This window comes from Zygosaccharomyces rouxii (assembly GCF_000026365.1).
Source record: "Zygosaccharomyces rouxii strain CBS732 chromosome A complete sequence".
NCBI lineage: Eukaryota > Fungi > Ascomycota > Saccharomycetes > Saccharomycetales > Saccharomycetaceae > Zygosaccharomyces > Zygosaccharomyces rouxii.
The window spans coordinates 151,445-176,653 of NC_012990.1; the positions used below are offsets into that span (position 1 = coordinate 151,445).

The window sequence follows — 25,209 nt, forward strand, 5'->3', positions numbered from 1 at the left end:
GATCGAAAAATTTAAAAAGAACAGAAAAAGAATGGTCTCTAGCGGGTTCGAACCGCTGATCCCCGCGTTATTAGCACGGTGCCTTAACCAACTGGGCCAAGAGACCTCTTAATTGTTGTTTTCCGTCGATTATGACGGCCAATTTCAAATTTGCACAGAGTTATCAAATGATAACATATATCGAATCCATTCCCACTAAGGTGTGTCCTCTTCATCTAAGTCACCTTAGAGCCATTTGAAGTCTCCTCGAAGTAGTTCGAGCAGAACTGAAACATGTAGGTAGATCTTGCAGATCGAATCTGGGAAAACTCCGCCCCTGTAACTCTCGTAGTCGTACTCTTCAGCGTGAACTATGTGGGCTGATCCACCTTCAGCTCAATCGTCAATAATCTTGTTGGATTGTTTTCATCGACCATTCTCTTGTCTTTGTTAAACATCAAAGGGAAGCCGCAGAGCTTCTCCTTTCTTTGAAAAACTCATATCTATTACAAAAACAAGAACTGTAATCGAAGATAAAAGGATCCTACAAGAGTTTTGGTGGTCGTGGAAGGTCTTTATATTTTGAGCTAAGCGTCAATTATTCGAGTGTCCTTTTTCCAGCTTTTGTACGCCTCTAATATCATCTCCAATTCTATTCTTTTTCATCCTTTCAAATCGACACAGTCGGATCCAAATTGATATTATTGTAGATGAATCATCCCGAAATTCCTACATATACCCCTGGTACTGTATTATCTGTCGGAACTCATCATGCAAAGATTTTGAAGTATATTGCAAGTGGTGGGTTTGCTCAAGTTTATTCAGCCGAGATGTTTCCTGCTGATACGCCCACTGGAACCAATAAAGTATGTTTGAAAAGAGTTATAATTCCTGAGAAGGCTGGATTAAATGCTCTGAGAGCAGAAGTCAACGCTATGAAACTTTTGAAGGGTAGTAAGCATGTGGTTTGTTATATCGATTCGCATGCTGCAAGATCTCTCTTACAAAATGGTACTTACGAAGTGTTTTTATTAATGGAATTTTGTACTGCAGGTGGATTGATAGATTTTATGAATACTAGGTTACAAAACAGATTGAAGGAATATGAAATTCTGAACATTATGAGCCAGGTGACTCAAGGTATTGCCGCTATGCATGCTTTACAACCCCCACTGATACACCGTGATATAAAGATTGAAAATGTTCTGATTTCCGCTGATGGTGAATACAAAGTTTGCGATTTTGGATCTGTAAGTGGTCCTATTCGTCCACCAAGAAACCCTCAAGAATTTGCCTTTGTGCAACATGATATTCTAAAGAACACTACAGCTCAATACAGATCTCCGGAAATGATCGATCTCTATCGTTGTCAAGCAATTGATGAAAAATCAGATATTTGGGCCCTAGGGATTTTCCTCTACAAACTCTGTTATTATACCACACCTTTTGAAAAAGGTGGTGATCAAGCCATTTTGCACTCAAGATATCAATTCTTGGCTCATCCCATTTACAGTGACCGTCTAAAAAATTTGATCAGTTGGATGTTATCCCAACAACCCATGCAGAGACCTAATATCTGTCAAGTTCTGGAAGAGGTGTCTAGGATGCAGGGAGTCAGTAGCCCCATGAGAAATTTTTATCTATTGAGAGCCATGCAACATACGAATACGAGTACTTCTTTCATTACTCCACCTGTATCTATGGTGAATACCAATACCTTTATGGCTCCTCCTGCACAAGTGGCTCCTTTAACGCCAGCACAGTCCTTGGGTGCTAATGGTATGCCCGTAGGGGTGACTCCTCAACCTATGCCCATCATGGCAAAAACAAGATCTGGTATCAGTACTGGTGGTAATATTTTCCCAGGTGCAGCAAATCCAATGGTGGTACCTACTCAGCTGGGACCTGCTCAAGTGGCGGGACCTGTACCAATGGGTAGCCAAGATATGTCCTCTGGCATACTGCCGCCTTTTAACAGAGCTAGCACATTGCCAACGGATGGTTTCTCTACTGGTCCAGGGAAGGATGGTGGTGTAATCACAAGTGCAGTCAATACTGGCCCAGAGACAATAAAAGATAGGCCATTTAACTACGTGGATTCTGAAACTCAAACATCTGATGCGGGATCTATAACAACTTCAAAGCCTTACTTACATCCATCAGCGGTTTCTTCTACTCGTTCGTTGCCAGCACAAAATGCAGACCATGATTCAAGACCCAGATCTTCCAGTCTGGATTTCAAGAGTGCTGCTCGCAAGAAACCGGCTGATGAGGAAATCCTAGAGAACTTGATTGCCTTGTCTAACAGACGCGATGATCCTAACAAGCGTAATAGTTTCAATTCTTTCAATTCTTCGCCAATAGGACAAAGAAGTCCAACTGGGGGTGCAAACGTTCCAACTACGCCCGATTCTCTAGCAAGGATTAAGAGCAACCCAGATACAAAGGAGTCTATCCAGAAAAAGGTTCAATCATTACTCAAAGCAGCAGAGGATTCGCCAAAGAACAAAAGTACTTCCGAAATTGTTAATATAAGAACGACAACATCATCATTTTCAGAGAATGGTCTCAGGAAGACTACTTCCAACGTGGAGAATGGCAAGTCAACCACCAGGAGCATCAAGACTCCATCCTCAGTTAATGGAAAATCGGAATCTAAATCCAAACCACCTCCACCTCCACCTAAACCTGAGCATTTGAGACCTAAAAAACCTCCTAAACCAGCCTTCCTTTCAGGTAAAAGGAAAGAGCCCGAAGTTTTGCTAAATGAAGTTAAGGATGCAGTAATGGATTCGAATGTTGACACAATAGAAACCGATGTTTAGAAAAAGATTTCAGGTGCTTTATAACTTTAGCTGTTTGAAATAGACATTCGAATCGTGACAAGACTAATCATTATAGGATTTTCTTGTGATCTATTCAATCTTGTAGCATAAACTTCATAGAAACTATCAAAAACTTTCAAGGTACTTCTGTACTATTAGCATTATTTTTATTACAATCATTACTACATGTACGATTAAGCGTGAAAATGCTCATTTTTTTAAACTTTTTGGCATTAACATCTTTTTTTTTTTTTTCTTCTATTCACTGTCACTCCATTCTTCAAATGAATCCAGAATAAAATCCGTTGCTTCATCAAACCTTTCCTCCATATTATTGTTTATACCATCACTCTCACACCTTAAAACTCTACCAAATTTCCTTCTTGGTTTTTTATTCTCGTTATCAACCCAACAAGGATTATTTCTATCCGAAAAGACTAGTGAGTTCTTGAAATACCAATCTCCTAGCGATTCATCAACAAGTGGTACCAAAGGTTTTAGCTGTTTCCTTCCAACGAAGTTTATGACGGCCTTAACCACTGATCTGGTATCTCTATGGCCCAATAAATGTACGATACCAGAATAAGCATCACCAACACCTACAAATGCTACTTTCGATAAGGACGGGAAATATTTCACGAAATTATCCCATAAGTAAATTAATACCTCTTGAGAAGTTATCATAGCTGAATAATTGTCCTGTTCGAAAAGTGATTGAGGAATGTTCACATCTATCACACCGTATTTGCGTGCCAGCGACCATTTAATGAAATCTAGTGGAGAGTCCACGGTGATGGACGTAGAAGGATCTATCATACCAGTTATTACGTCTCTTTTGGCCCAAATCTCGGGCGTATCATGCACAAAGATTATAACCGTTGATTCCTGGAAGACGTCGGGAGAGCACAAGACTGTATCTTCGGGGAGTTCTAGCTTAGGCACAGGTAAGGTGACAAAACCGTATTCTTTTTCTAATTGATGGAATTGTTCTTGACGTATAGCCTTTTGTAAAGGGAAATTTTTGGTTATTAACGATTCTGTGACTGGCTCCTTAAAATTACAACCTGAATTGCCAAGTCTTCTGAAACATTTCCAATATTTGGATTGGACATGTATTACTTTATCTATCATTTCAATGGCCTCCAACTTAGGATTCTTAGAAGGATCAGGCAATTCCTCTGGTGGTTCGCCTATCAATATCTTAGCCACACTCAAAGCACTGGTTGCTATAGCATCCAAGTTGTAACCACCTTCCAGGGCCACGCATAGGTTGCCTCTGGCCAATGATTTGAGCATATGCGTCATGTGGCCATAACAGCTAGGACTCACGTGGCATTGACCAATTGTGTCCCCATCAGCGGCATCAAACCCTGAAGATATTATCACCAGATCTGGTCTGTATTCACGAGCCATAGGCATAACAATTTGTTCAAAAGCTAACATGTACTCAGCATCACCTACACCCCCCACAGGCCATGTAATGTTACAATTAAATCCTTCACCTTTACCCTCTCCAGTTTGATCATACTGACCATGAATGGTGCCTGGATAATATTTGCCTAATTCAAATCTATGCAATGAGATATAAAGCACTCTGTCGTCGTTGTAAAATGCCTTTTGTGTACCATTACCATGATGTATATCCCAATCCAAAATAAGAATTCTTCTTACGCTCTCTGGGTAGTTTTTTAAAATGTTTTGAGCTGCTACTGCAACGTTACTGAAAAGACAAAATCCACCAGCCATTTCAGGTTCTGCATGATGACCTGGTGGTCTAATAACGGCTAAAGCGTTTTTCACTCGTCCTTCCACGACTGCCTTACAAGCTTCAATAGCACCACCGCAGGGCAATTTAGCTGCAGAATAAGAATCACTATTGAAATAAACGGAATCACCAGTCTCTGTCTCCTTCAAAAGTTCTTCACGATTCATCTGCGAGGTTTTCTCAATAAATTCTAGATGTTCTTTAGTATGCACCTGTAATAACTCCTCCACAGTAGCTTCCCTAACTGGTATCTTAAGCATTAATTCGCCAATATCATCTTCACCACTTAGTGTAGGATCATTAATCAACCCATTTTCCGCAAGAATTTTATAGATACGATAAATTCTCCTTGGATCTTCAGGATGTGGGTCAATATACTCAAAATAAGATGTAAAAATTTTGGCGTGATACCTCATTCTCACATCATAACATAAACCAGTCTTTAATGGAGTGTAGTGAATCTTGGGCTCACAGGCGGGAACAATGATTTGACGCTTCTGTCTACCATTGCTTACACTTGCCACATTAGGTTTCTTTTCAACTGGACCATTTGGGCTCTCTTCTAGCTTGCGTTTAGAGCCCTCATCCTCTTGCTTGACTGGATTATCAGTATTCATGAGTATTAATTCTTTGTTGTGTGAGTTCTATCAATTTATGGAAACGTAACTCAGTTAAATTCAAGCTGCCGATAGAAACCTATTCAAACCTATGAGAATTCCGAGATTTCCCACTACAAACAGACCTTCCTGCAGTACCTGTATAGATCTATTTGACTACCAAGCTGCTCGAAGTACTTCACTAGTATTGGTGAAACTTTATCTGAAAAGTCCGTGGTAACGAGAAAAAAAAAATTCAATAGTGGAAAAAATCGATGAGCTCGATTCAAAAACGTAAATAAGAAGTAAGAAGGCACGTTAGATCGTAACTTGGGCTCTTTCATCCAATTCACCGTGATGGATTTCTACAGGGACTCTACGTGGATTCTAGAATACTTGGAAGCCGAGGAGAAGAAGGGCAAGTTGTCAGGTTCATTGCAGAGCAATGTGCTGAAGACTTGTACTAAGTACAAGGTTAAGAATAATCCTAAGCACATCTATGCAGTGGTAGCATCTTGTTGGAAGTACAGAATGTATCTGGAAAGGATAATGCATAAATCTGGGATCCTGAAGACTATTCCACAGAAGAAGGGCAAACCAGCATTCTCGAGGTTAACGATAATGTTATTGTGTCATGACCTTTTGATATCGAAGCAAAAGAGGATTCAGATGGGAAAGCATCCTATAAAGGACTACGTGTTGAAATATAAGACAAGGTTACATGCTGAGTTGGTCAAATTGAAAGTAAAGTTAAAGGTTAAAGAGTTATCGGAGTTGGTGGATCAAGATGATGGAGATGATGCGACGCCGGTAAGATGGATTAGAATCAATCCATTGAAGTGTGACATTCCTGTGGTTGTCGAACAGCTGAACAAGAAGTTTCCACATCGTGTTGATCATTGGGATCAATTGTCTCCAGGATCCATATACTACGACGAATACGTACCGAATCTATTTGGTATTCATCCAAGTGAAAAGATCACTTCCCATGATCTGTATAAGCAGGGCAAGGTTATAATTCAAGATCGTGCATCCTGTCTTCCAGCTCATATTTTGAATCCTGGTAAGGAAGATGTGGTCATGGATGCATGTGCCGCTCCTGGTAACAAGACCACGCATCTAGCGGCTCACATTATAAGTGCTGCAGGCGACTCAAATGGTGGACAAGCACAAATCCATGCATTCGAAAAAGAACCCGCAAGAGCTAAGGTTTTACAAAAAATGACTTCACAAGCCGGTTGTGGATCTCTTGTCAAGATTCATGTGGGTGATTTTACCCGATTGGCGGTACCAGACCAATTTGAAGATGTTACTGCTGCTCTTGTCGATCCCAGTTGTTCAGGAAGCGGTATCTTTGGACGTAAATCCTTGGAGTCTTCGAATGATTCACAAGATCAAAAGTTACAAGATCGTCTAAGCAAGCTTTCATCATTCCAGTTCCAAGTGGTTAAGCACGCAATGAGTATGCCTAATGCAAGGAAAATTGTCTATAGCACTTGTTCAGTGCATGCAGAAGAAAACGAAAGAGTTGTAATAGATTTGCTACTGGACAGTAAAGTTAAGGAATGGGGGTGGCAGCTATCACCAAGATCTGAAGTTGTGCCCACCTGGCCACGTAGAGGCATAGCAGAAGAATTCGAGGAGGTATTCAGAGATGATAAACCAAAATGCCAACTTTTGGCAGAAAGTTGTATTAGGGCTTTACCTCGAGAAGACGGAGGTATCGGATTCTTTGCCGTATGCTTTCAAAGGTAAGTTCATCTAGTGTAGATTTGTTGTGTTTACGTAACGATTTAAATTTTGGACAAGATATCATCGACCACTTGTTGTGTGGTGGCCTTACCGCCCAAGTCAGGAGTATTAACGTCTCCTTTGATTAAATTAGCATCAACAGCCTTGTAAATGTCCTGAGCAGGTTCGGGGTGACCTAAGAATTCCAGCATTAGTGCTGTAGATCTAATGGTAGCGATTGGGTTAGAAATACCTTTACCTGCAATATCAGGAGCTGAACCGTGACAAGGTTCACCGATAACAATTTCTGGACCCACGTTAGCACTAGGGACCACACCAAGGGAACCAACAAGAGCGGCTGCACCATCAGACAAGATATCACCGTACAAGTTTGGTGCGACTACGACATCAAAGCATTCTGGTTCTCTGAACATTCTGTAGACCATTGAATCCACAATCTGTTCGTTGTACTTGACTTCACCATATTTGTCCTTGTTCTTCTCGTAGACATCCTTGCAAATCTCTCTAAAGAGACCATCACTTTGAGATAGCACATTAGACTTGTGAGTAACAGTTAAAGTAGCATGACCTCTGCTCTTCAATCTTTGCAAAGAGATATCCAGGGCAATAGTAGCAATCTTTCTGGTGGCCACCTCACTAATTCTCTTGATGGCTTCAGCAACTCTAGTTCCAGTAGCTTCATCCACATAGGTTTTTTCAGTCTTGATGTAAAGGTCTTCAGTGTTTTCTCTTACGATAATCATATCAACGTTTCTATCGTTGCCCTTCTCTACGGATTTAACTGGACGCACGTTGGCGTAAAGACCTAGTTCCTTTCTGAGAGCAACAATTGGTGAAGAATAACCTGCCACCTTAGTGGTAGGGCTTTGGACAGCACCGAATAGAGCACCTTGACACTGTTCTTTTAAGACCTTAACGGTATCATCAGGCAAAGCCTTACCTTGTTGCTGGAAAGCTTCCCAACCAGCTTTCAAGTCAATAAAGTCAAATTGCAATCCATGCTTAGAACCCAAAGCCTCTAAAACTTGCTTACCAGCAGGAATGACTTCTTTACCGATACCATCACCTGGGATCAACCCAATCTTCATAGATTTTGGTGCAGAATAAGCTCTGCGAGCTGCTACCTTGGCTACACTTGATCTAAACATTGCTGCAGTCAGTGAGGTGTAAATAGAACCTTAAATTTAATCGATCATGAAGACTGCTTTCAAATTAATCATGGTCCCTTTTATACAATCAGTTGACTGGCACCCATTAGAGATGAGCCGGAATTTTTTTTCAAAAATGGTGCTTGGGCTTTTTCAAAAATTCCGTCGATTCGCTTTAATAGAAAGCCCATCTAATCATACCTCGTCTGAATCTGAATCTGTGTAAATCTAATAATGGCATGAGTGGGTTTGAAAGATCTGAAGCTGAAATTGGTATGGCCGCTCAAGAATATGATGGTAAGGATGCACCACAGGTTGTAGATAATTCCCTTATCTTGGAGTTTTCCGACGATAGCGATGAGACCACAGATGAGGAGACCACAGATGAGGACGAAGATGATAGGATGATGTACTATGAGAGGGCCGTTAAAGAAATTGCTCGAGGGGATACATATGTTTGTATGATCTGTACTGTTGAGATGGATTACACCTGTAAGATGTTTGCATGTTCCAAATGCTACCGAGTATTTGACTATGACTGTATTCGGGAATGGGCCCTTAAGTCAACTGGCAGGACTATGGATAAGACTTGGAAATGTCCTAATTGTCTCGATGAGAGCAACAAAGTTCCTAGGAAAAGTAGACCTACGTGTTGGTGTGGTAAAGTGGTAAATCCAGATCCGAATCCGTTGGATCCGAATTCATGTGGACAGACTTGTGATGCTCCTATATGTGAGCATGGATGTTCTAAAGTTTGCCATCTAGGGCCTCATCCAGAGTGTACTAGAATAATTAGTATAAAGTGTAAATGTGGGAGGCATACAAGAGATGTCAGATGCTCTGAAGTTGGTAGTGGTAGAAATCAACAGTTCACATGTGAAGAAAGTTGTGGACTATTGCTACCATGTGGGGTTCACAAATGTTCTAAAAAATGTCATTCAGGTTTATGTGGTGGGTGTAATGAAACTTTGCATTCGAAGCCCGATAAGGGCGCTGTCATTAAATGTTACTGTGGATTACATGAAAGTCCATCCATTAGATGTGGTGATGTTCGAGTAGCAGATAGAGATTCTGTTGATGATCAGGGCAATGGTTGGATAGGTGTGTTTAGGTGTAAAGATGTGAGAGTCGTTGAATATGCATGTGGTCAGCATTCTTTTGTGGAAAGTTGTAAACCGGCACCTTCTTTGCCTAAGCAAATAGGGTGTCCGTTTTCACCTAACGTATTGAGAAGCTGTCCCTGTGGTAGAACCCCTCTTAACAAGTTGGGCCAAGCGAGGGTTAAGTGCACTGATCACATACCAACCTGTGAATCCAAGTGTGGTAAAAAGCTAGCATGTGGGAAACATACTTGTCCTTACAAATGCCACGAAGGAGATTGTATGGATCCCTGTGTACAATTTGAGAAAACCAACTGTCTGTGTGAAGCGAGGAGTTTCCTGGTTCCCTGCCAATTTCGTGAGGATCCACGCTGTAACACTAAATGTGAATCTCTGATGTCTTGCCGCCGTCACAGGTGTACGGAAAAATGTTGCTCGGGGAAACCTGGCGCTGAAAGACGTAAGAAGACCCCATTTACATCTAGAGAGCTGTTAGATGAATCTCTAGTGGAAGCTGAACACGTTTGTTTGAAAAGTTGTAATTTGACGCTGACGTGTGGCAGACATAAGTGCCAAAGAAAATGTCATCCCGGCAGATGTCCACCCTGCCTTGAGAGTGATCCTAACGACCTGGTCTGTCCTTGTGGCAAGACTGTTGTAGAGGCCCCTGTTAGATGTGGTACTAAGTTACCGCCATGCCCTTACTCTTGCATTAGCGTTGTCAGAGATGGATACCCATGTGGACATACACCTATGCCGCATCTATGTCATCCGCCGGAGGAAAAGTGCCCTCCATGCACTGCTAACGTGAAGAAGCCTTGTAAATGTGGTAAGAAAAGTGACGTGAGAACACTATGCTTCCAACAAGATGTTTCCTGTGGACAGATCTGCAATAAACCATTGGGCAGCTGTCGTCATACTTGTCAAAAGAAGTGTCATGATGGTGGCTGTCAAGTCAAGTGTAGGCAAATTTGCGGCAAGAAAAGAGTTAATTGTGATCACAAATGTCCAAAACCTTGTCATGGCGGTGAACCTTGTCCTGATTTTCCTTGTCCCTTCTCGGTGGTAATTAAATGTGCCTGTGGGAGGAAAGAATCCACTGAACCTTGTGGCACTAATTCTCAAACATTGAGTGCATCTGTTACCAGAGAACTGTCCTGTGATGAAGAGTGTGAAAGAGTTAAAAGATGCGCACAATTGAAAGACGCCTTAGGCCTAAAAGAAAACGGTGATTCAAGCGTGGAAAACACTGTGTCCAATGCATTAGTAGCATCCAATTTTGAAGAATTGGGGTTACCTTTTAGAGAGACCGTACTAGCTATTTATTCCAGACAACAAAGATACTGTGATAACATTGAATCGGTCCTCAACAATTTTATTGATGACGAAAAGAAATCAAGTTTGCATTTTAAACCTATGAAACCTGCACAACGCCATTTCGTACATGAGTTGGCCAAAGCATACAAGCTTTATTCTGAGTCTCAAGATCCTGAACCTAAGAGGTCTGTTTATGTCAAAAAAGAATTGAACGGGGAGAGCAACAAACCTTCCATTACCCTTCAAGAGGCATTACCTATTTATCAAGCATTCAAACAACGTGAGAAGGAAACGAAGATCCGTCGTTATGAGATGCAAAACGTGACTAATTTGGTTAATTTCGTTCCAAAGTTTGAACCTACAGTAGAATTGGCAAAATATAACGGATTCTTGATTCGCAATTTAACCGATGGAACCAATGGAGAAGATTTACAGAGAATTTATGGGGAGCATCTCAAACCTACCCTGGTTAGAAACCCTGTTTACAAGGCTTTACCTGATAGAAATATTGCATTAATTTTTCCTGAATCTTATTCAGATGTTACGGTGAATACCGAATGTGACATGGAAAGACTGGTTGGTCATTTTGATTTTATCTGTAAGGAAATGTTTATCGGTGATGGTGTTGAATTGTGTCAGGTGGGTGAATACCTTCAACCTGAAGCTCCTACAGAGTCCAGCTAGCTAACAAAGTTGTAATATTCCAAGTTGAGCAATTGATCCTAGTCAAGAAAAACTGTATACTAATGTAATCTTTTAATGCTACTATTTACAATTGCAAACGTTCTCTATTTACAATACGTCGTATTTCCCATTCACAGATGTAATTCCTCGGTCTCTTGGCCATCCTCATCGGATTTATTTGGCTCTCCTTCTTGTTTCTCTTGTCCCCAAGATTCTGCAGGGCTAGCACGTCTAGCGGCAAGCAATTCAGTCTCTTCGATAGCCTTTTGTTTCCACACGTCGATAACTCTTTGTTCTTGCTCCACACCGTAATCGATTGCCGATGAACTGAATACGGATCCAAACATTTCTGCTTCTTCTTGCGCTACTTGCTGCTCTATTTCCTCTTGCATCCTCAGACGGTAAAATTCAAATCTAGTTCTATCATAGGCATCGATAATACCCAATTCAGGATCTTTTTGTAACAGATATATGGTTCTCTGCACAACGCTTTCACCATCCAATGGTTTACCCAATTGTGACATGTAGCTCCAATCGAAATTCTCATTGATTTCATTCTCCACAAGCATCTTGGGTCTTGAAAATTCCCATGGATGCTGCTGGTAGAAAACTTCTCTCAATTGATCCTCTAAGAATTGTAATTTTGGTGCTTTGTACAACCTACTATCCATGGGCTTTCTATCAAAGGAGCTATTTCTTGTCTTATAAAAACCTTTACGATTAATACCTTCATCAAATTCTTTCCATTGGACTGTCTTTTTACCTGTAGAAGGATTAATAAACCTTGCTTCCCTAGTAAACTTAGTCGTTGGGGGAACTGAAGCTACCACTTGATACCATGCAGGAGTCTCCCTGAGCAGTCCAGATCTCAGATACGCAGAGGTACGCTCTAATACGTTAACAGCATTCGTCTGAAGCTTCATTATGGGGTGCTTTGATCACTTCTCAGAGTTTTAACTATGTGATCTTGTCATTCATTAATGGTATAAAATTTCAAATTTTTCGAATCTATCAAACTCATCTCGGATAGTTTAGTATGTGGTGAAAGGGTGTTAAAAGTGAATATTCCATAATATATGGTATAAGGACTTCCGTAAGGTTTTCTACAACCATATATTTGGAGTCTAGCGGTTTTAATTGACTGTTGTGGGCTTTTAAGCGCTCTCAAATCCTCATTTTAGCTATTCCTCAAACATTCTATGTAGCTTATGAAGTCCGTAGAAAATGAGATATCGATTAAAGGTTGGAAGTTCAGGCTGAATACAATACACTTGAAGTACGCTTTAAAGACTAGTTAGACGCCATTGAAAACCCCTTCGAGTACGCTTAGGAGTGTCAGAAGCGTTTAGATTTAGTTCCATAAACGATTTCATCCTTTTCCTAGCGTGTTTTCCACCCTCCCTTCAATTGGTGATCATAAAGTCCAATGTCGGCACTTTTCAACTTTAAATCGCTATTGCAGGTGATCCTATTGCTACTTTGTTCCTGTACCTACGTACATGCTCAATGGCCATCTCTACTCGATCGTTATAAGGGGCATGGTGTTTTAAGTGCCTTCTGGAAGATGGCTCGTGTAGGTGAAAGGGCAAGTCCTTATGTGAGTTTAGCATGTATTTTGATGGCTCTTAGCCAACTGAATAGCTGAACATTTGATATCTATGTGTGTAGAATATTTCTATTTCTGTTAAGAGTTTGTAGAGGATTTAACGTTTTGAAAATATGGCGGAACATTTGAACATGCAAAATGTTAGTTATGTAAAAAAAAAAGTACTAAATTATTTAAATTCATAAATTTCATTCTGTCCATGAGTCAAAACTGCAGCTCTTTTTGAGCTTACAATACGTTCTAACGCCAACCCATCTAATTTACTGTATACGCACCTCACGGTAGAAATGTTCAAATCGGTATCTCCCAAGAAAGCGCTCTTACCAATGTATCTAACGACTTCGTTGTAAAATTCAGGATTTGATGGTGGTTGGTAGAAGATAACACTTTTGACTCCCTTGATTTCGTATCGCCTGAAGTGGTGTAATCTTTCAGTGTACAATAGAACTTTTATACGACCTTGTTGAAATAGAGATCTGGTAGATGTGAGTTGTCTTACATCGGAATATTCGTTGATATCACCAAACAATATCGTAGTTTTATCTTTTAGGTAGTTCCTCACTCTGATAAAATCAGCATAATCCGGAATGTAAAGCAGAATACCATCTTCGTAACCTGTAGACTTTGTAATACTAGGAACAATGACACTGGTGAAAAATCTGAAACGATAATCCGGCTCGTCTACAACGGAGGCACCACCTAAATCGACCCTTTGGAAAATTTGTCTTACTCTAAATCCCAATTTTGAGACACTAGACTGTTCACCTGTGATTTGATGGTGGTTCTTCCAGCGTCCCCCAATGTTTCGACATTTACCATTTAATAAGAAATTTGCCGTAGGTGTAACATACCTGGTAAATATCAACGTTTGTCTTAGTAGTTTAGCCTGCTCGTTAATGTACCACATGCGCACTCTACCGAAATCTGTATCGTGCTGTTCCTTGGGGATCTTGTTCATATGGGCAAAAATAGTGAACAAGTGAGATACGTTTTGGAATTCAATAGAATTCAACTGATCAATTATCATCAACTCAATGGATGATAAGAAATCATCTTGCCTCTTTTTACGATCTGTATTCTCCAGGATCAGTTGCAATCCCAGAGGTGAACATACAATCAAATCTGATTGGTAAAAATTGCTATAAAGCCTAATGGCCTTTCTCGTAAATTTTACACCAAGGACGAAAAAATCGTTAGTATTACCTTTGAAAGTGTGTCTAAAAGACTTAGGTTTCGATGATGGCGGCAGAACGTCTTCAAAGAATTGATCCCTCAATTTACTCTTTTTATCCACTTGATCTAATCCCGATTTTTCAATAACCTTGCTTACAATTTGATATGCCGTATCTCTGGTAGGTGCTACAATGAGCACCTTCGGTCTGGTAAAACCTTGATCCAAAAATTCGCCATCTGGATTGGTTGCTAATCTTTGATTGTCTTTCAAAATTCTATCTCTTGTCTTGTAGATATGATTCAAAACATGTAACACGTATAAATCTCGGTATTCATCTTCATCTTGTTCGTAATCTTCATATTCGTACAATAAATCTCTGTACTGGAAAATTGGATCGACAATTTTCCTCTGTAAAGGTGTAAGAACATCATCTTGGGATTCTAACAAATTATTTTGGATCTTCAGCTTCCTCTTGAGGGGATATGAACTCAAATGTCCTTTATGAGATGGTAATTCGAACTCTTGGCCCTTCCCTGCCAATGTTTTCGTGTAAATCAGAGACTCGTCATCGTCTACACGAATCTTCCCAGACTTATTGACAATTTTCTTTTGCTTCCAAGCTTCATCTAAAGAATCAATAGACTCCGACTGCATGTTGAAATGACTCTCAAAAGGATCACGTTCATCTTCACTCTCATCTTCATCGCCTTCACTCAACTCCTCCTCAGATTGTGGTTCCTCTTCACCAGGTGTATCTACCAAATTTGCTTCCACTTCACCCTTCTCATCTTCGCTAAGTTCATCATCTGATGAGGATGGGTCTTGTAGATCCTGCTTCTTTTTCCTCCTTTCCCTTTGTCTATCTTCTGGATGTTCACTTTTCAAAATCGTCAAAAGAGCACCATAAGCCTTTTCTTTCGAATCTTCCTGCTCTTGCACCTCATTTGTAGCATCTTCTTCTGAATCTTCTGACAATTCACCATCCTCTTCTGAAGCAACCGGAATCTCTGGCTCTTCAACAGGTTCCTTATCATTTCTAGCTCTTCTAATACTTCTCAAATCTTTCCTACCACGTTTCCTAGACCCATCAATCGCATCTGTACCATTACCAGTACGCTTAACCATGATTTTAGCGCTGTAGACACTCAAGACCAGCTAACTTATCTTCTATCTCGGCGGCTGTTTTACAATATAATGTGTATTTATATGTGGTTAGGTATTCAAATCTGCGATGAGCTCAAAAATTTTCCAGTCACTGTGGACGAATGTTGAGACATGCGACGGGAAGCAGCTCGGTTGAGGTGGAAAGAGAGGAAATCGTTTTCACATCATAATTGGAGGTCTAATAATGATCAAGTAACTAGGCAAGACGATTGTAGATCGAGTGAATTTGGAGGGCTTATCGGTGTTTAAGTGGCATTGGATTGAGGTTAGGCGGCCCCTGTTTCTATACGCGTGGGAGGAAATTGCCATCTGTAAATCAGTGAGCCAGTTTTAAAGAGATAAGAGTAAGAATAAGAGTAATAATAAGAATACGAATAATAGAAGGGAAGGATAGGTTGGATTAAGATTTTTTGGATTTTAATTAATACTGTTAGGAAGAAGGAAAAGAAAAAAAATAACAAAAACAAAGAAGAGACGAGTTTCCCTCACCCATTTCTCAATACTATGAGTTTTGTTGTACAAAGTGTACGGGTCCTTTTGGCCTGTTTTTATCTACTGTCGATACTGATCACAATACCGATATCGTTTAAAGTTGGCGGGCTATACTGTGGTCTTTCCTTCACGGTAACGCTTTTCAATCTCTATTTTATGTCAACAACTCTATCGCTATTTGTTCGAGGTTACGCTAGTAGGTTTTACGTGTTTTCAACTGCAACCATCTATTATTCACAACATTGCATTATTGCCTCATTGTTATACCTGTTCTTGTCAGGATTTTCCAATGAAGAATTGACCAAGATTTTAGAGAGTGGCTCACAGCCTGAACAATCGTTATTAGAAGTTTTAAAGAGTAACCCATTTTCAGCCCATTCCAATTGGATTTTGTATTATTACTATTATTGTTACATTGTACAACCATGGCAATGGATTCTTTCACATTCAACGGCCTTCTTCTCACTTTCGGAAGGTTTTTTCACAATTTTAGCGATTCAAGCCGTTGGTGAATCTCACAGATGGCTGCTATACGAGATAAATTCCAACATTTGGAACATCACATCTTTACTCATATCAGGTGGAGTGATTACCGCTGCATTGTACTATCTGTACAGAATATATGTGACACCAGTTTGGGAACTATCCATACAGACGGCCTCCCTATTGGGTTTTACACTTTCATTGGTATGTGGATTAGGGCTCTACGGTATTGTTAGTAAGAATGGATCTGTTATCGAGAGTTCACTTTTCTTTGCGTACATAGTACGTTGCATCTATGAAATTTCACCAAAATTGGCAACTACTGCAACTGATGAAATTTTGGAAATTTTTAAAGAAGCATGGCAGAAGCATCAACGCAATTATTCCAGTACAAATAATCTATTATCCTACTATCACGATGTGGTTCTCGATAGCGCTGAAATGATGTGGGAATCAATTGTATCAAAAACAGTTACAACTAGTGATCCATTTTATCATACATCGATGTTCCCACCACTAAGGAAGTTTACAGATATCTTTAAACCAGTTGGAATTTTTTTCAAGAATTTTACCATTTCAGTACCGTCTTCCATTGAAGGTCTATTCCAAGTAACTCTGAAGATGGCATCTGACTCTGTATCGCCGGCGATCGTTGTGAATTTGTTCTTTAGAGTCCTTATCTTCTATTCCGCTACTAAGATTATTCCTGCATTACAGGGTAAAGGAGATAGACAATTAAACAAATCTCGTAGAATTATGAACGTTCTTTATTGGTACAGCCCTTGCATACTAATTGCCATGTACACGCATTTAATATTGCAATATTCCGGTGAACTAAACAGAGATCTTTGCCTATGGGGTTGTAATTCAATGTGGTTTTCCCTAAATCAAACAAAAATAGTCGTGGACTCTTGGGGATTTTGGAATTGGTGCAACATTTTTTGGACCATTTTAGTGTATGGAAGTGAGTTGATCGGCGGCAAAAAATGAATCGAGAGCTTGAAGGCGAAGGAGAGAAGAGAAAACCCATTTTTTTCCTATTTCCTCATAAGACATATATTTGATAGATTGCATACTACATTTGAACCACTGTGGCTTCTTTATTTTTATGTCTCTTAACATTAGTATTCGTTTTTCTACTTTTTCCTGTAATACCATATAAAGATTCGACAAGATTTACAGTATGACTGCCCCTCCAATTCAATGAAATTTAATAATATCAGATTTTAAATAAGCAAGTCTCTTCCGTGCCATCTAGCGAGTTGAGGGCTCAGAGCTTGACTCTATGTTGCAATTGATCTTTCATCATTTATCGAATTTATCTCTTATTTGGAGAGGGAGTGGTTCAACTGAACCTTACAAGAAAATAATATCAGTTTGGCATATTTGACTATGCGAAAGTTTACTAGAAACTTCAAACTGGGAAAAAATAATGAATCCATGGACCAAGAAAGTAAGCTCCATTGGGTTACTCAAAGGATAATCCTTGAGCAATCGTCATAACTATGGTTTGGAAACCACAATGGTTTCCCATACCGAAAAGCACTAGACCATCTGTGACGATCTAGGTGGCAAAGCAGATAATCGAATAACCATCTACTTAATGAGTTGATTTAAACATTTTGAAATTTTTAAATCTCATTGCGTTTTCCGCAAGTTGTCAGGTCGGAGACTTTCATCCCAAAGCATATTATTTGAATGGGGGTACCCATCCCTTTTGCAGGCTTCGAAAATTGACGATTCTTTGGTCATGGATTGGTGTCTTGGGAGTAAGAGGTAGGAAGTGTCCATTAAATGAAAATCGATGGGCTTTTTATATTGAAATTTTTCAAAATTTTTTTCTGGCTCGAAAGATGCGTCCGAAAGAAACCCTAATCATCCCGGACAGTCCAATTTTCGGACACCGCGGTTATTTCGGACAATAATTTCTTTCGACCTTCCCGAGCATCTACTGATCGATTGACCTCTGTATAAATGTTAATCATACAATAGGTAGGCACAGCTCGAATACAACAAGATTCAACTCCTAAGCGAGTGCTAAGGTTCCCATCAGGAACATGTCCGGTAGCTACTGGCCATCAACTCAAAGAAGAAAATGGCAATTCACCAAGGAGTCCCTTGCCAAGGAGAGACAAAAATTGTGGGTAATGGAATGTCAATTGTTTCCTCAAGGACTTAATATTGTAATGGATTCCAAACAAAATGGTACTAGTCGTGTTACGACCAAAAATATTCCCATTACTCATAAGGATCTACACTACGATAAGGATTACAACCTCCGAATATACTGCTATTTTTTAATAATGAAGTTAGGGAGGAGGTTAAACATTAGACAATGTGCACTTGCTACTGCCCATGTATATCTATCGCGATTTCTGCTACGAGTTTCTGTTAGAGAGGTAAATCTCTACCTTTTGGTAACCACATGTGTGTATTTGGCATGCAAAGTAGAAGAGTGTCCTCAGTACATTAGAACCCTTGTTAGTGAATCAAGGTCTCTTTGGCCTGAATTTGTACCGCCAGATCCGACTAAGGTCACAGAATTTGAATTTTACCTACTTGAAGAACTGCAGAGTTATTTGGTAGTTTATCATCCTTATAGTACTATGGAACAAATTGTCAATGTACTGGAACAACCGCCTTTCCATATGCAACTGTCTTCGGAAGATTTACAAAATTGTTGGTCTTTAATCAATGACAGCTATATCAATGATGCACATCTAACATATCCTCCTCATATTATAGCCATTTCCTGTCTTTTCATAACGATTTCAATGAAAGCAGGTGCCGCTAAGAATGCCATACAGAATTCTCAAACTAATATGCAGGCCATGAGTGAGACCGAAGCTAGTCTGGCACAAGCTCTCAAGCATCAAGAAATTTTCAACCGATTTCTCGCAGAGTCACAAGTGGATTTAGAGGAAGTCACAGATACTATTCAAGAATTGATTTCACTTTACGATCATTGGGATAAATATCACGAACCGTGGATTAAATTCCTATTACACACTTTATATTTAAGATCACCAAATTCAACCGCTAGGTCATCATGATTGTATACATTTATAAGGGAAAGGTATAGAGATAAGGAAAGGAATAGTGATACAAACGTTACTACATGTTGAGACAAGACAGATTTTATCGACAGTTCCAAATGCAAATAACACTCCAAACTGGTATTGTAAGATCACACAACTCTGGGATTTTTGTTATGGGCTTCCCACCTGGGATGTTCCTGTTTGTGGCTGCCACAACAAGAACGGTTTATTATACGCTTAGTTATTGAAGAGCAGAGAATTAGAAAACATCAGATCTTTTACGGACTCTTAACCTTTTTCTACCTCGTTAGCGTCTCAGGTCTTTATAAAGTATGATGTAACCGCCTATGTTATGACAGCCTACAAAAGTGTATGTAAATCTGATGGACAACAGAAATATTCCAGATATCAAGTTCTCTACTCCGATGTAGTGTAACGGCTATCACATCACGCTTTCACCGTGGAGACCGGGGTTCGACTCCCCGTATCGGAATTATTTTTTGCTTCAATCCTTAATTGAATAAAAAGGATTAATGAATAGTCAGTAACACTTTCTTTATTCTATTTCACTTTTTCTAATATTAGCTAATTAATTGCTTGACTGATGAATCTTTTCTTAACCAGCACCATTCGTGTAGATCACGTAGAGGGACAAGAACATCACACCGAGCCCAAACCAGGTTAATAGGAAACTGCATCTTTTATAAAAAACTTCCAAAGATGGAATTACTTGTCCTGCAGCCAAATAATCTGTACCAATCAACTTGTAACCAAATAACCCCGGTAGCGTGAATGAAATGGATGTTGATCCGGTTGCCCCCACAAATGCCAGGACAGTAGCGAACGAATTGACATTTAGAGCAAGAGCATACATCGCAATTAGAAGTAGCGCCGTAATAATATAAAATCTACCATCGGGTATATTCACATGAGGGCTACCATTGCCTGCTACTTCTAAATCTTCAATTTCTTCATTACCTTGCGTAGCACCATAGGAATTGACCAATGATCTACTATCACTATCCTGCACTGACAAACTAATGGGTCTAACGCTAGATGGTGTATTTGGGTTTAAAGGCTCACACTCTTGGTGTGATTCAGCTCTCTTTTCACGTTGCAGCTGAGCCCACACGCATAAGTTGTTAACCGCTATACGACATGGATGGAACAGCAGGGGAAAAGTCAGCACTACCATGGATCCAAGGCAAAACTTACCAATATGCACATAGATAGATGTGTCATCGTAGTTCAACATAATATTGCCCAAAGTGTTACTACCAAATGTTAGGTAACCTGCAAGCGCCACAGCTATAAAGAAAACTGTTGCGATGGCAATTGATCGATTAACTACGGCTGTAATATTTGTCATAGTATTATTTCTAAGTTCATTGACAATACTGAACAAATTCATAGAACCGGTATAGGCGAAAATAATGATACTAAAAGTTGACATAAGCCCCTTATAATCATATACTGACCACCAAGAGATATCACCTCTTACCTCCTCATAACGTCCACTTGAATACTCATACACAAAAGTTGAAAGGATGAGCAGGGATAAATAAGCAAGTGCGAAGAGACCAATTATACTGGAATATTTCAAACTATCCAATTTTTTAAGCAGACAAAGTGGTACTACCACTAAAGATGAACCAACAATCCACCAATCCCTTTGACCACCAAATAAACCAGGGAACACATCACCAATGAGAACAAGATAACTCAAACCGACACCAAAGCATTGGGTTATCATAGCTAAATCGAAAAGAGGAGACAATGATGGATAGGTCAGCATACATAATGAAAAGAATGAGGAATCCCTAGGGTCTATCAATGTCTTGGAACATTTACCTAAAACGAAAAGTCCAAATCCAGATGTAATTGCAGCGAGTAAAATCAACAGTACACCTACAAGTACACCATCACTTTTAAAAGCATATGGAATAGCCAGTAAACCTGCACCAACGATGGTCTTGACCAGATTGATCACCGAGGACCTAACTGTCCCTGTAGGCTGCATTGTCGAGTTAAAGCGAGACTCTCGGTAAACATCGAACTTCGAACTAACTATCTATATATATATACATATATATATATATATGCAAACAAACAAACACTACGTCAAGTCACCCGAGGGAGAGTGATAGGGGCAGCATGACTAATGAAGTAGTACCGCCAGAGAACTTTAGCCATGTTGTTGGTGAAATCTATAGAAGCAGTTTTCCACGAGTCGAAAACTTCTACTTTCTCAAGCATCGTCTCAAATTAAAATCAGTTTTAGTGCTGATACCAGAAGAACTACCACCAGAGAATGAAGAGTTTTTACAAGAAGCCGGAATTCAACTTTTCCAAGTGGGTATGAGTGGTAACAAGGAACCCTTTGTCAATATTCCAGGTGACGAACTTACAAGAGCTATGGAAATCGTACTAAATCCACAACATCAACCGATTCTCATCCACTGTAATCGTGGTAAACACAGAACCGGTTGTCTAATAGGATGTATTCGCAAACTACAAAATTGGTCTCTGACCATGATATTCGACGAATACCGTCGCTTTGCCTTTCCCAAGGCTAGAGCTCTCGATCAACAGTTCATCGAAATGTACAATGATTCTGATATCAAGAGAATTGCTTCTGCAAACAACTGGCTACCTATACAGTGGTAAAAACACACCATAGGGGGAAACGACGTGACACGATGATACGATGCGACGATGCCATGCACAAAACACCAATTTCATTTTTTTTTTTTTTTTTTCACTTTCTTATTTTCTTGTTTATCTATTATATCCTCATACTACTATTACTACCAATACTAATTATTTTTACCACAATTTATTATACTAGTGCACCAGCACCAGAGATAAACCGTCTACTGTACAGTAGGGCATTAAGCCCTGAAGCAGCGGTTAGTACAAGCGGCCAGACCTTTCCGTACCGTACTGCCTTAATAGACCCTCTACCACCTACAATTAAATAAAGAGTAGACCAGGCGGCCAGGAACCCTGCACCTGACTCTAGGTCTTGATCATGAATTATCCATGCACCGAGCGCATTAGCACCACCAAACAGAAGAGCCACACGTTTGCTTGGTCCCAAATATTGCGGCCTAGTAAACTTGTTGAGCAACTGAACTCTGCCTGCACGTTCCACCGCATTTGCTGGATTCTGTATTCCTGGAGACACAATCGGTGTTGCCAAAAGGAGGGCTGCGTTCGCTATTCCCGGTGCAGGTGTGGTAGTATGGCTGTACAAACGAGCTAGAAAGGACTGCTTAGGTAGATGACCGGTACTATTACTGGGGTTCTCCATTGCGTAGCGAACGTTTTAAGGAAATAGATATAATGCTGCGATAGGCTGGAAAAAATAGGTGAAAGGAAAGAATAATGTTGCAACCGCTATTGTCTCGACTATCGGTGGCTTCTTTGGTTTATATACTCTTGGTCGGTAGGTAGATAGATTTAGGTAAGGGACCGTTGTGGGTCTACCGGCCAATTGACCACTTGCATACATACATTTTGGTTACATACGTGTTTACCATCTATTCACTCCCCGCCTGCCCCTTCAGTTCGCTGGTCTCGTGAATGTATGTGTTACTACTGCGAGGTTTCTTTCTAGAGCAATTCTCCACACTGTACAGAATAATTGGAGCAGCTTACTATTAGGGGTGGGACTGTCCCAAATGACGTGTGGGTCAAGAGACTCGCGTGAGGCTTGGCATAGAGATGTGTGGGTGTGAAAGAGGGAAGCGGATAGCGGGCGAAGGTATGACTGTGTATGGGTGAACGAATATCAGATCGATCGGAGCTTGCAGCAAGAGACCGAGTATTAGGGGTGATATGAAGATAGCCGCGGAGAGCAGAATGGAGACAGGCCGCTGAGATTAGGGGGTACGAGGGTTTCTGGCGAAAGTAGAGAATTGGATGGGTGGCAAATCGGTGGAGAAAAGGTATAAAAGGGGAGATGAGCGGCAGAAAAACCTTGACCTTTTTGCATGTCACTGTGAGCAAACGGAACAGAAACTGTTTTGGCTCTTTTTGAAAGGAACGTTATAGCAACAGGTATGTCAAATTAAATTTTAATGGGTTGAGTAGGATTATTTACTAACGTTAGTGAGTTCAGAGAAGGCTTGGAACTGCTTTCATTTCAGCGGTATGTTGAGTAATCTAGTTTCAGCAGTAAAGTTCTAGTACTAACAATTCTGGAAACAGGGACTAAGGGGACTAAGAGCAGGCAGTGACAGTATATGTGCTAACCTGAAGATGTTGAAGTAGAGTCATCAGTAATAACGGTATCATAACATGTCCGCAGTGACAAATGGAAACAATGTGGAATCAAGAGGTTTTGGATGATAGAATCTCCTATTCTTGTGATTTTGAAATCTTTTTCTTGCGTAGCCGCTGATGTTCTGTAGTAAACAAGGCATTAGTTCCATCAGCGGCTACGTTTCTTCTTATCAGGGAAACATAGCTTGTGTTATCAGCTCAGAGACTTGCATGTCAATCCGTGTTGTGCGGGATTTTGAAGATTGTTACAAACTAGAAAGATTTCGGGTCAATCTAACTATTGGTGACAATAGCAACGGCTAACTCGATAATTTCATCAACAAAGTTTCGAGATACATCTATGGGCTCAGCTGCATCGCATACCGCTGGATCACTTTAATGTAGTGAGAGGTTTTTCATTAGGATATCAGTGCAAGATGTTCACGTCAAGTCGAGCCTAGTCTTTGCCCTATGTTGGCCAACGTCATCAATTTTCCAGTGGGACTGCCTAGTCGACCCGAAAGTTTAAACATTGGCTTGACAAAATTCGACTGACTTTGACTTCAAGGGATGGAGAAGCCGGATTTGGGTGTTTTTCAGTCCCGAGATTTGAACTACGTACCTATGAGAGACTATGACCGAGAAAGACGAAGGAACTCGGAACGCGTTAATCTCAGATTTACCCCTGTGCCTCATTTAGCGATGGGTGGATTCCCTATTAATTTCAACTCTACAAGGGGGGGGGGGGGGGTCTCCAACCTCTTGGTAATAACGGGAAAATGACTGTCAAAGGATTCCCTATCACTCATATTTGAAAATCTTGTTTGGTTGTTTACTGGCGGGTTTACTACTTGCCCGATGCCTTTATAATGCATTGTTTTGATGGAATACCCGTCATGTTGGAACTTAAGCGAAGACTACATAATCCTACCCGATATCAGTCTTCTTGAATAAGTTTTTACCCCCACAAGCGTTGCCATTAAGGATGCGGCGACAGCATATCGCTTAAATGAAACTTAAGTTGAGTTGGGAAGCATCATTTCAGGGAATTTGTATGCCCAAGGCAACGATAAAACAACTTGTCGAGGGAGTGGTGACTGTTGGCGACGTACAGACAATACCCGTGAGTCTTGAACGAAAGATCCATGGACATCCCTGACAGCCATTTCGCTAATACAATCAAACACAGTAATTCCTACCATAGAACCTGTTATAATATTGAAATATATAATTACACAACGTTACTGATGAGTTCCCAGAACCGCAGCATTATGAGTCCCCAAAAATTGATTAAACTACACTTAGGATCTTTCACCTCTTAGTCTTCTAGCCAATTTGATATCCTTCTTTTGAATAGTAACACGCTTAGCGTGAATAGCAGCCAAGTTAGTATCTTCGAATAGAGACACTAGGTATGCTTCGACGGATTCTTGCAAAGCACCAATAGCAGAAGATTGGAATCTCAAATCGGTCTTGAAATCTTGAGCAATTTCTCTAACCAATCTTTGGAACGGTAACTTTCTGATCAAAAGTTCAGTAGATTTTTGAAATCTTCTAATTTCTCTCAAGGCAACGGTACCTGGCTTATATCTGTGTGGCTTCTTAACACCACCGGTGGATGGTGCTGACTTTCTTGCTGCCTTAGAGGCAAGTTGCTTTCTTGGGGCCTTACCACCAGTAGACTTTCTAGCTGTCTGCTTAGTTCTTGCCATTTTGTATTCGGCTTATATGTGTTGTTTGTATTGATTTATTATTCGAGTATAAGAGAGAAACAGCAAAAGTAACCTATTAGTCAAATACATCAACTCCTTATATATGGT

The 25,209-nt window shown here is 40.2% G+C and overlaps 14 protein-coding genes and 3 non-coding genes across 17 annotated transcripts; 8 read left to right on the plus strand and 9 right to left on the minus strand.

Moving 5' to 3' along the window:
• Positions 1-32: 32 nt before the first annotated feature.
• Positions 33-106, minus strand: ZYRO0A01826r. The gene has a single exon. It is a non-coding gene; the product is annotated as a tRNA-Ile (tRNA).
• A 583-nt stretch (positions 107-689) lies between these two features.
• ZYRO0A01848g (Ark/Prk/Nak family serine/threonine-protein kinase) lies at positions 690-2,804 on the plus strand (the record flags this gene model as incomplete). Its single annotated transcript, XM_002494409.1, has 1 exon — positions 690-2,804. The coding sequence occupies one exon, from the start codon at positions 690-692 to the stop codon at positions 2,802-2,804; it is 2,115 nt and encodes a 704-aa protein (XP_002494454.1).
• Positions 2,805-3,062: 258 nt separating this feature from the next.
• HDA1 (histone deacetylase HDA1) lies at positions 3,063-5,186 on the minus strand (the record flags this gene model as incomplete). Its single annotated transcript, XM_002494410.1, has 1 exon — positions 3,063-5,186. The coding sequence occupies one exon, from the start codon at positions 5,184-5,186 to the stop codon at positions 3,063-3,065; it is 2,124 nt and encodes a 707-aa protein (XP_002494455.1).
• A 336-nt stretch (positions 5,187-5,522) lies between these two features.
• RCM1 (rRNA (cytosine-C5-)-methyltransferase RCM1) lies at positions 5,523-6,920 on the plus strand (the record flags this gene model as incomplete). The annotated part of the gene is made up of 1 exon (XM_002494411.1): positions 5,523-6,920. One exon carries the CDS (start codon positions 5,523-5,525, stop codon positions 6,918-6,920), a length of 1,398 nt encoding a protein of 465 aa, XP_002494456.1.
• A 38-nt stretch (positions 6,921-6,958) lies between these two features.
• Positions 6,959-8,065, minus strand: LYS12 (homoisocitrate dehydrogenase; the record flags this gene model as incomplete). The annotated part of the gene is made up of 1 exon (XM_002494412.1): positions 6,959-8,065. One exon carries the CDS (start codon positions 8,063-8,065, stop codon positions 6,959-6,961), a length of 1,107 nt encoding a protein of 368 aa, XP_002494457.1.
• A 239-nt stretch (positions 8,066-8,304) lies between these two features.
• Positions 8,305-11,166, plus strand: FAP1 (Fap1p; the record flags this gene model as incomplete). The annotated part of the gene is made up of 1 exon (XM_002494413.1): positions 8,305-11,166. The coding sequence occupies one exon, from the start codon at positions 8,305-8,307 to the stop codon at positions 11,164-11,166; it is 2,862 nt and encodes a 953-aa protein (XP_002494458.1).
• Positions 11,167-11,297: 131 nt separating this feature from the next.
• On the minus strand, positions 11,298-12,089 carry RSM25 (mitochondrial 37S ribosomal protein mS23; the record flags this gene model as incomplete). Its single annotated transcript, XM_002494414.1, has 1 exon — positions 11,298-12,089. One exon carries the CDS (start codon positions 12,087-12,089, stop codon positions 11,298-11,300), a length of 792 nt encoding a protein of 263 aa, XP_002494459.1.
• A 503-nt stretch (positions 12,090-12,592) lies between these two features.
• KSH1 (Ksh1p) lies at positions 12,593-12,811 on the plus strand (the record flags this gene model as incomplete). The annotated part of the gene is made up of 1 exon (XM_002494415.1): positions 12,593-12,811. The coding sequence occupies one exon, from the start codon at positions 12,593-12,595 to the stop codon at positions 12,809-12,811; it is 219 nt and encodes a 72-aa protein (XP_002494460.1).
• A 130-nt stretch (positions 12,812-12,941) lies between these two features.
• Positions 12,942-15,071, minus strand: UTP25 (rRNA-binding ribosome biosynthesis protein UTP25; the record flags this gene model as incomplete). Its single annotated transcript, XM_002494416.1, has 1 exon — positions 12,942-15,071. One exon carries the CDS (start codon positions 15,069-15,071, stop codon positions 12,942-12,944), a length of 2,130 nt encoding a protein of 709 aa, XP_002494461.1.
• Positions 15,072-15,614: 543 nt separating this feature from the next.
• On the plus strand, positions 15,615-17,075 carry ICE2 (Ice2p; the record flags this gene model as incomplete). Its single annotated transcript, XM_002494417.1, has 1 exon — positions 15,615-17,075. One exon carries the CDS (start codon positions 15,615-15,617, stop codon positions 17,073-17,075), a length of 1,461 nt encoding a protein of 486 aa, XP_002494462.1.
• Positions 17,076-17,291: 216 nt separating this feature from the next.
• On the minus strand, positions 17,292-17,405 carry SNR66. Its single transcript, XR_002648379.1, has one exon. It is a non-coding gene; the product is annotated as a snR66 (small nucleolar RNA).
• Positions 17,406-18,142: 737 nt separating this feature from the next.
• On the plus strand, positions 18,143-19,138 carry SSN8 (cyclin-dependent protein serine/threonine kinase regulator SSN8; the record flags this gene model as incomplete). The annotated part of the gene is made up of 1 exon (XM_002494418.1): positions 18,143-19,138. One exon carries the CDS (start codon positions 18,143-18,145, stop codon positions 19,136-19,138), a length of 996 nt encoding a protein of 331 aa, XP_002494463.1.
• Positions 19,139-19,544: 406 nt separating this feature from the next.
• ZYRO0A02090r lies at positions 19,545-19,616 on the plus strand. The gene has a single exon. It is a non-coding gene; the product is annotated as a tRNA-Glu (tRNA).
• Positions 19,617-19,739: 123 nt separating this feature from the next.
• On the minus strand, positions 19,740-21,143 carry AVT7 (Avt7p; the record flags this gene model as incomplete). The annotated part of the gene is made up of 1 exon (XM_002494419.1): positions 19,740-21,143. The coding sequence occupies one exon, from the start codon at positions 21,141-21,143 to the stop codon at positions 19,740-19,742; it is 1,404 nt and encodes a 467-aa protein (XP_002494464.1).
• A 134-nt stretch (positions 21,144-21,277) lies between these two features.
• Positions 21,278-21,790, plus strand: SIW14 (putative tyrosine protein phosphatase SIW14; the record flags this gene model as incomplete). Its single annotated transcript, XM_002494420.1, has 1 exon — positions 21,278-21,790. One exon carries the CDS (start codon positions 21,278-21,280, stop codon positions 21,788-21,790), a length of 513 nt encoding a protein of 170 aa, XP_002494465.1.
• Positions 21,791-21,962: 172 nt separating this feature from the next.
• Positions 21,963-22,436, minus strand: AIM19 (Aim19p; the record flags this gene model as incomplete). The annotated part of the gene is made up of 1 exon (XM_002494421.1): positions 21,963-22,436. One exon carries the CDS (start codon positions 22,434-22,436, stop codon positions 21,963-21,965), a length of 474 nt encoding a protein of 157 aa, XP_002494466.1.
• Positions 22,437-24,690: 2,254 nt separating this feature from the next.
• HHT2 (histone H3) lies at positions 24,691-25,101 on the minus strand (the record flags this gene model as incomplete). The annotated part of the gene is made up of 1 exon (XM_002494422.1): positions 24,691-25,101. One exon carries the CDS (start codon positions 25,099-25,101, stop codon positions 24,691-24,693), a length of 411 nt encoding a protein of 136 aa, XP_002494467.1.
• Positions 25,102-25,209: the final 108 nt, after the last annotated feature.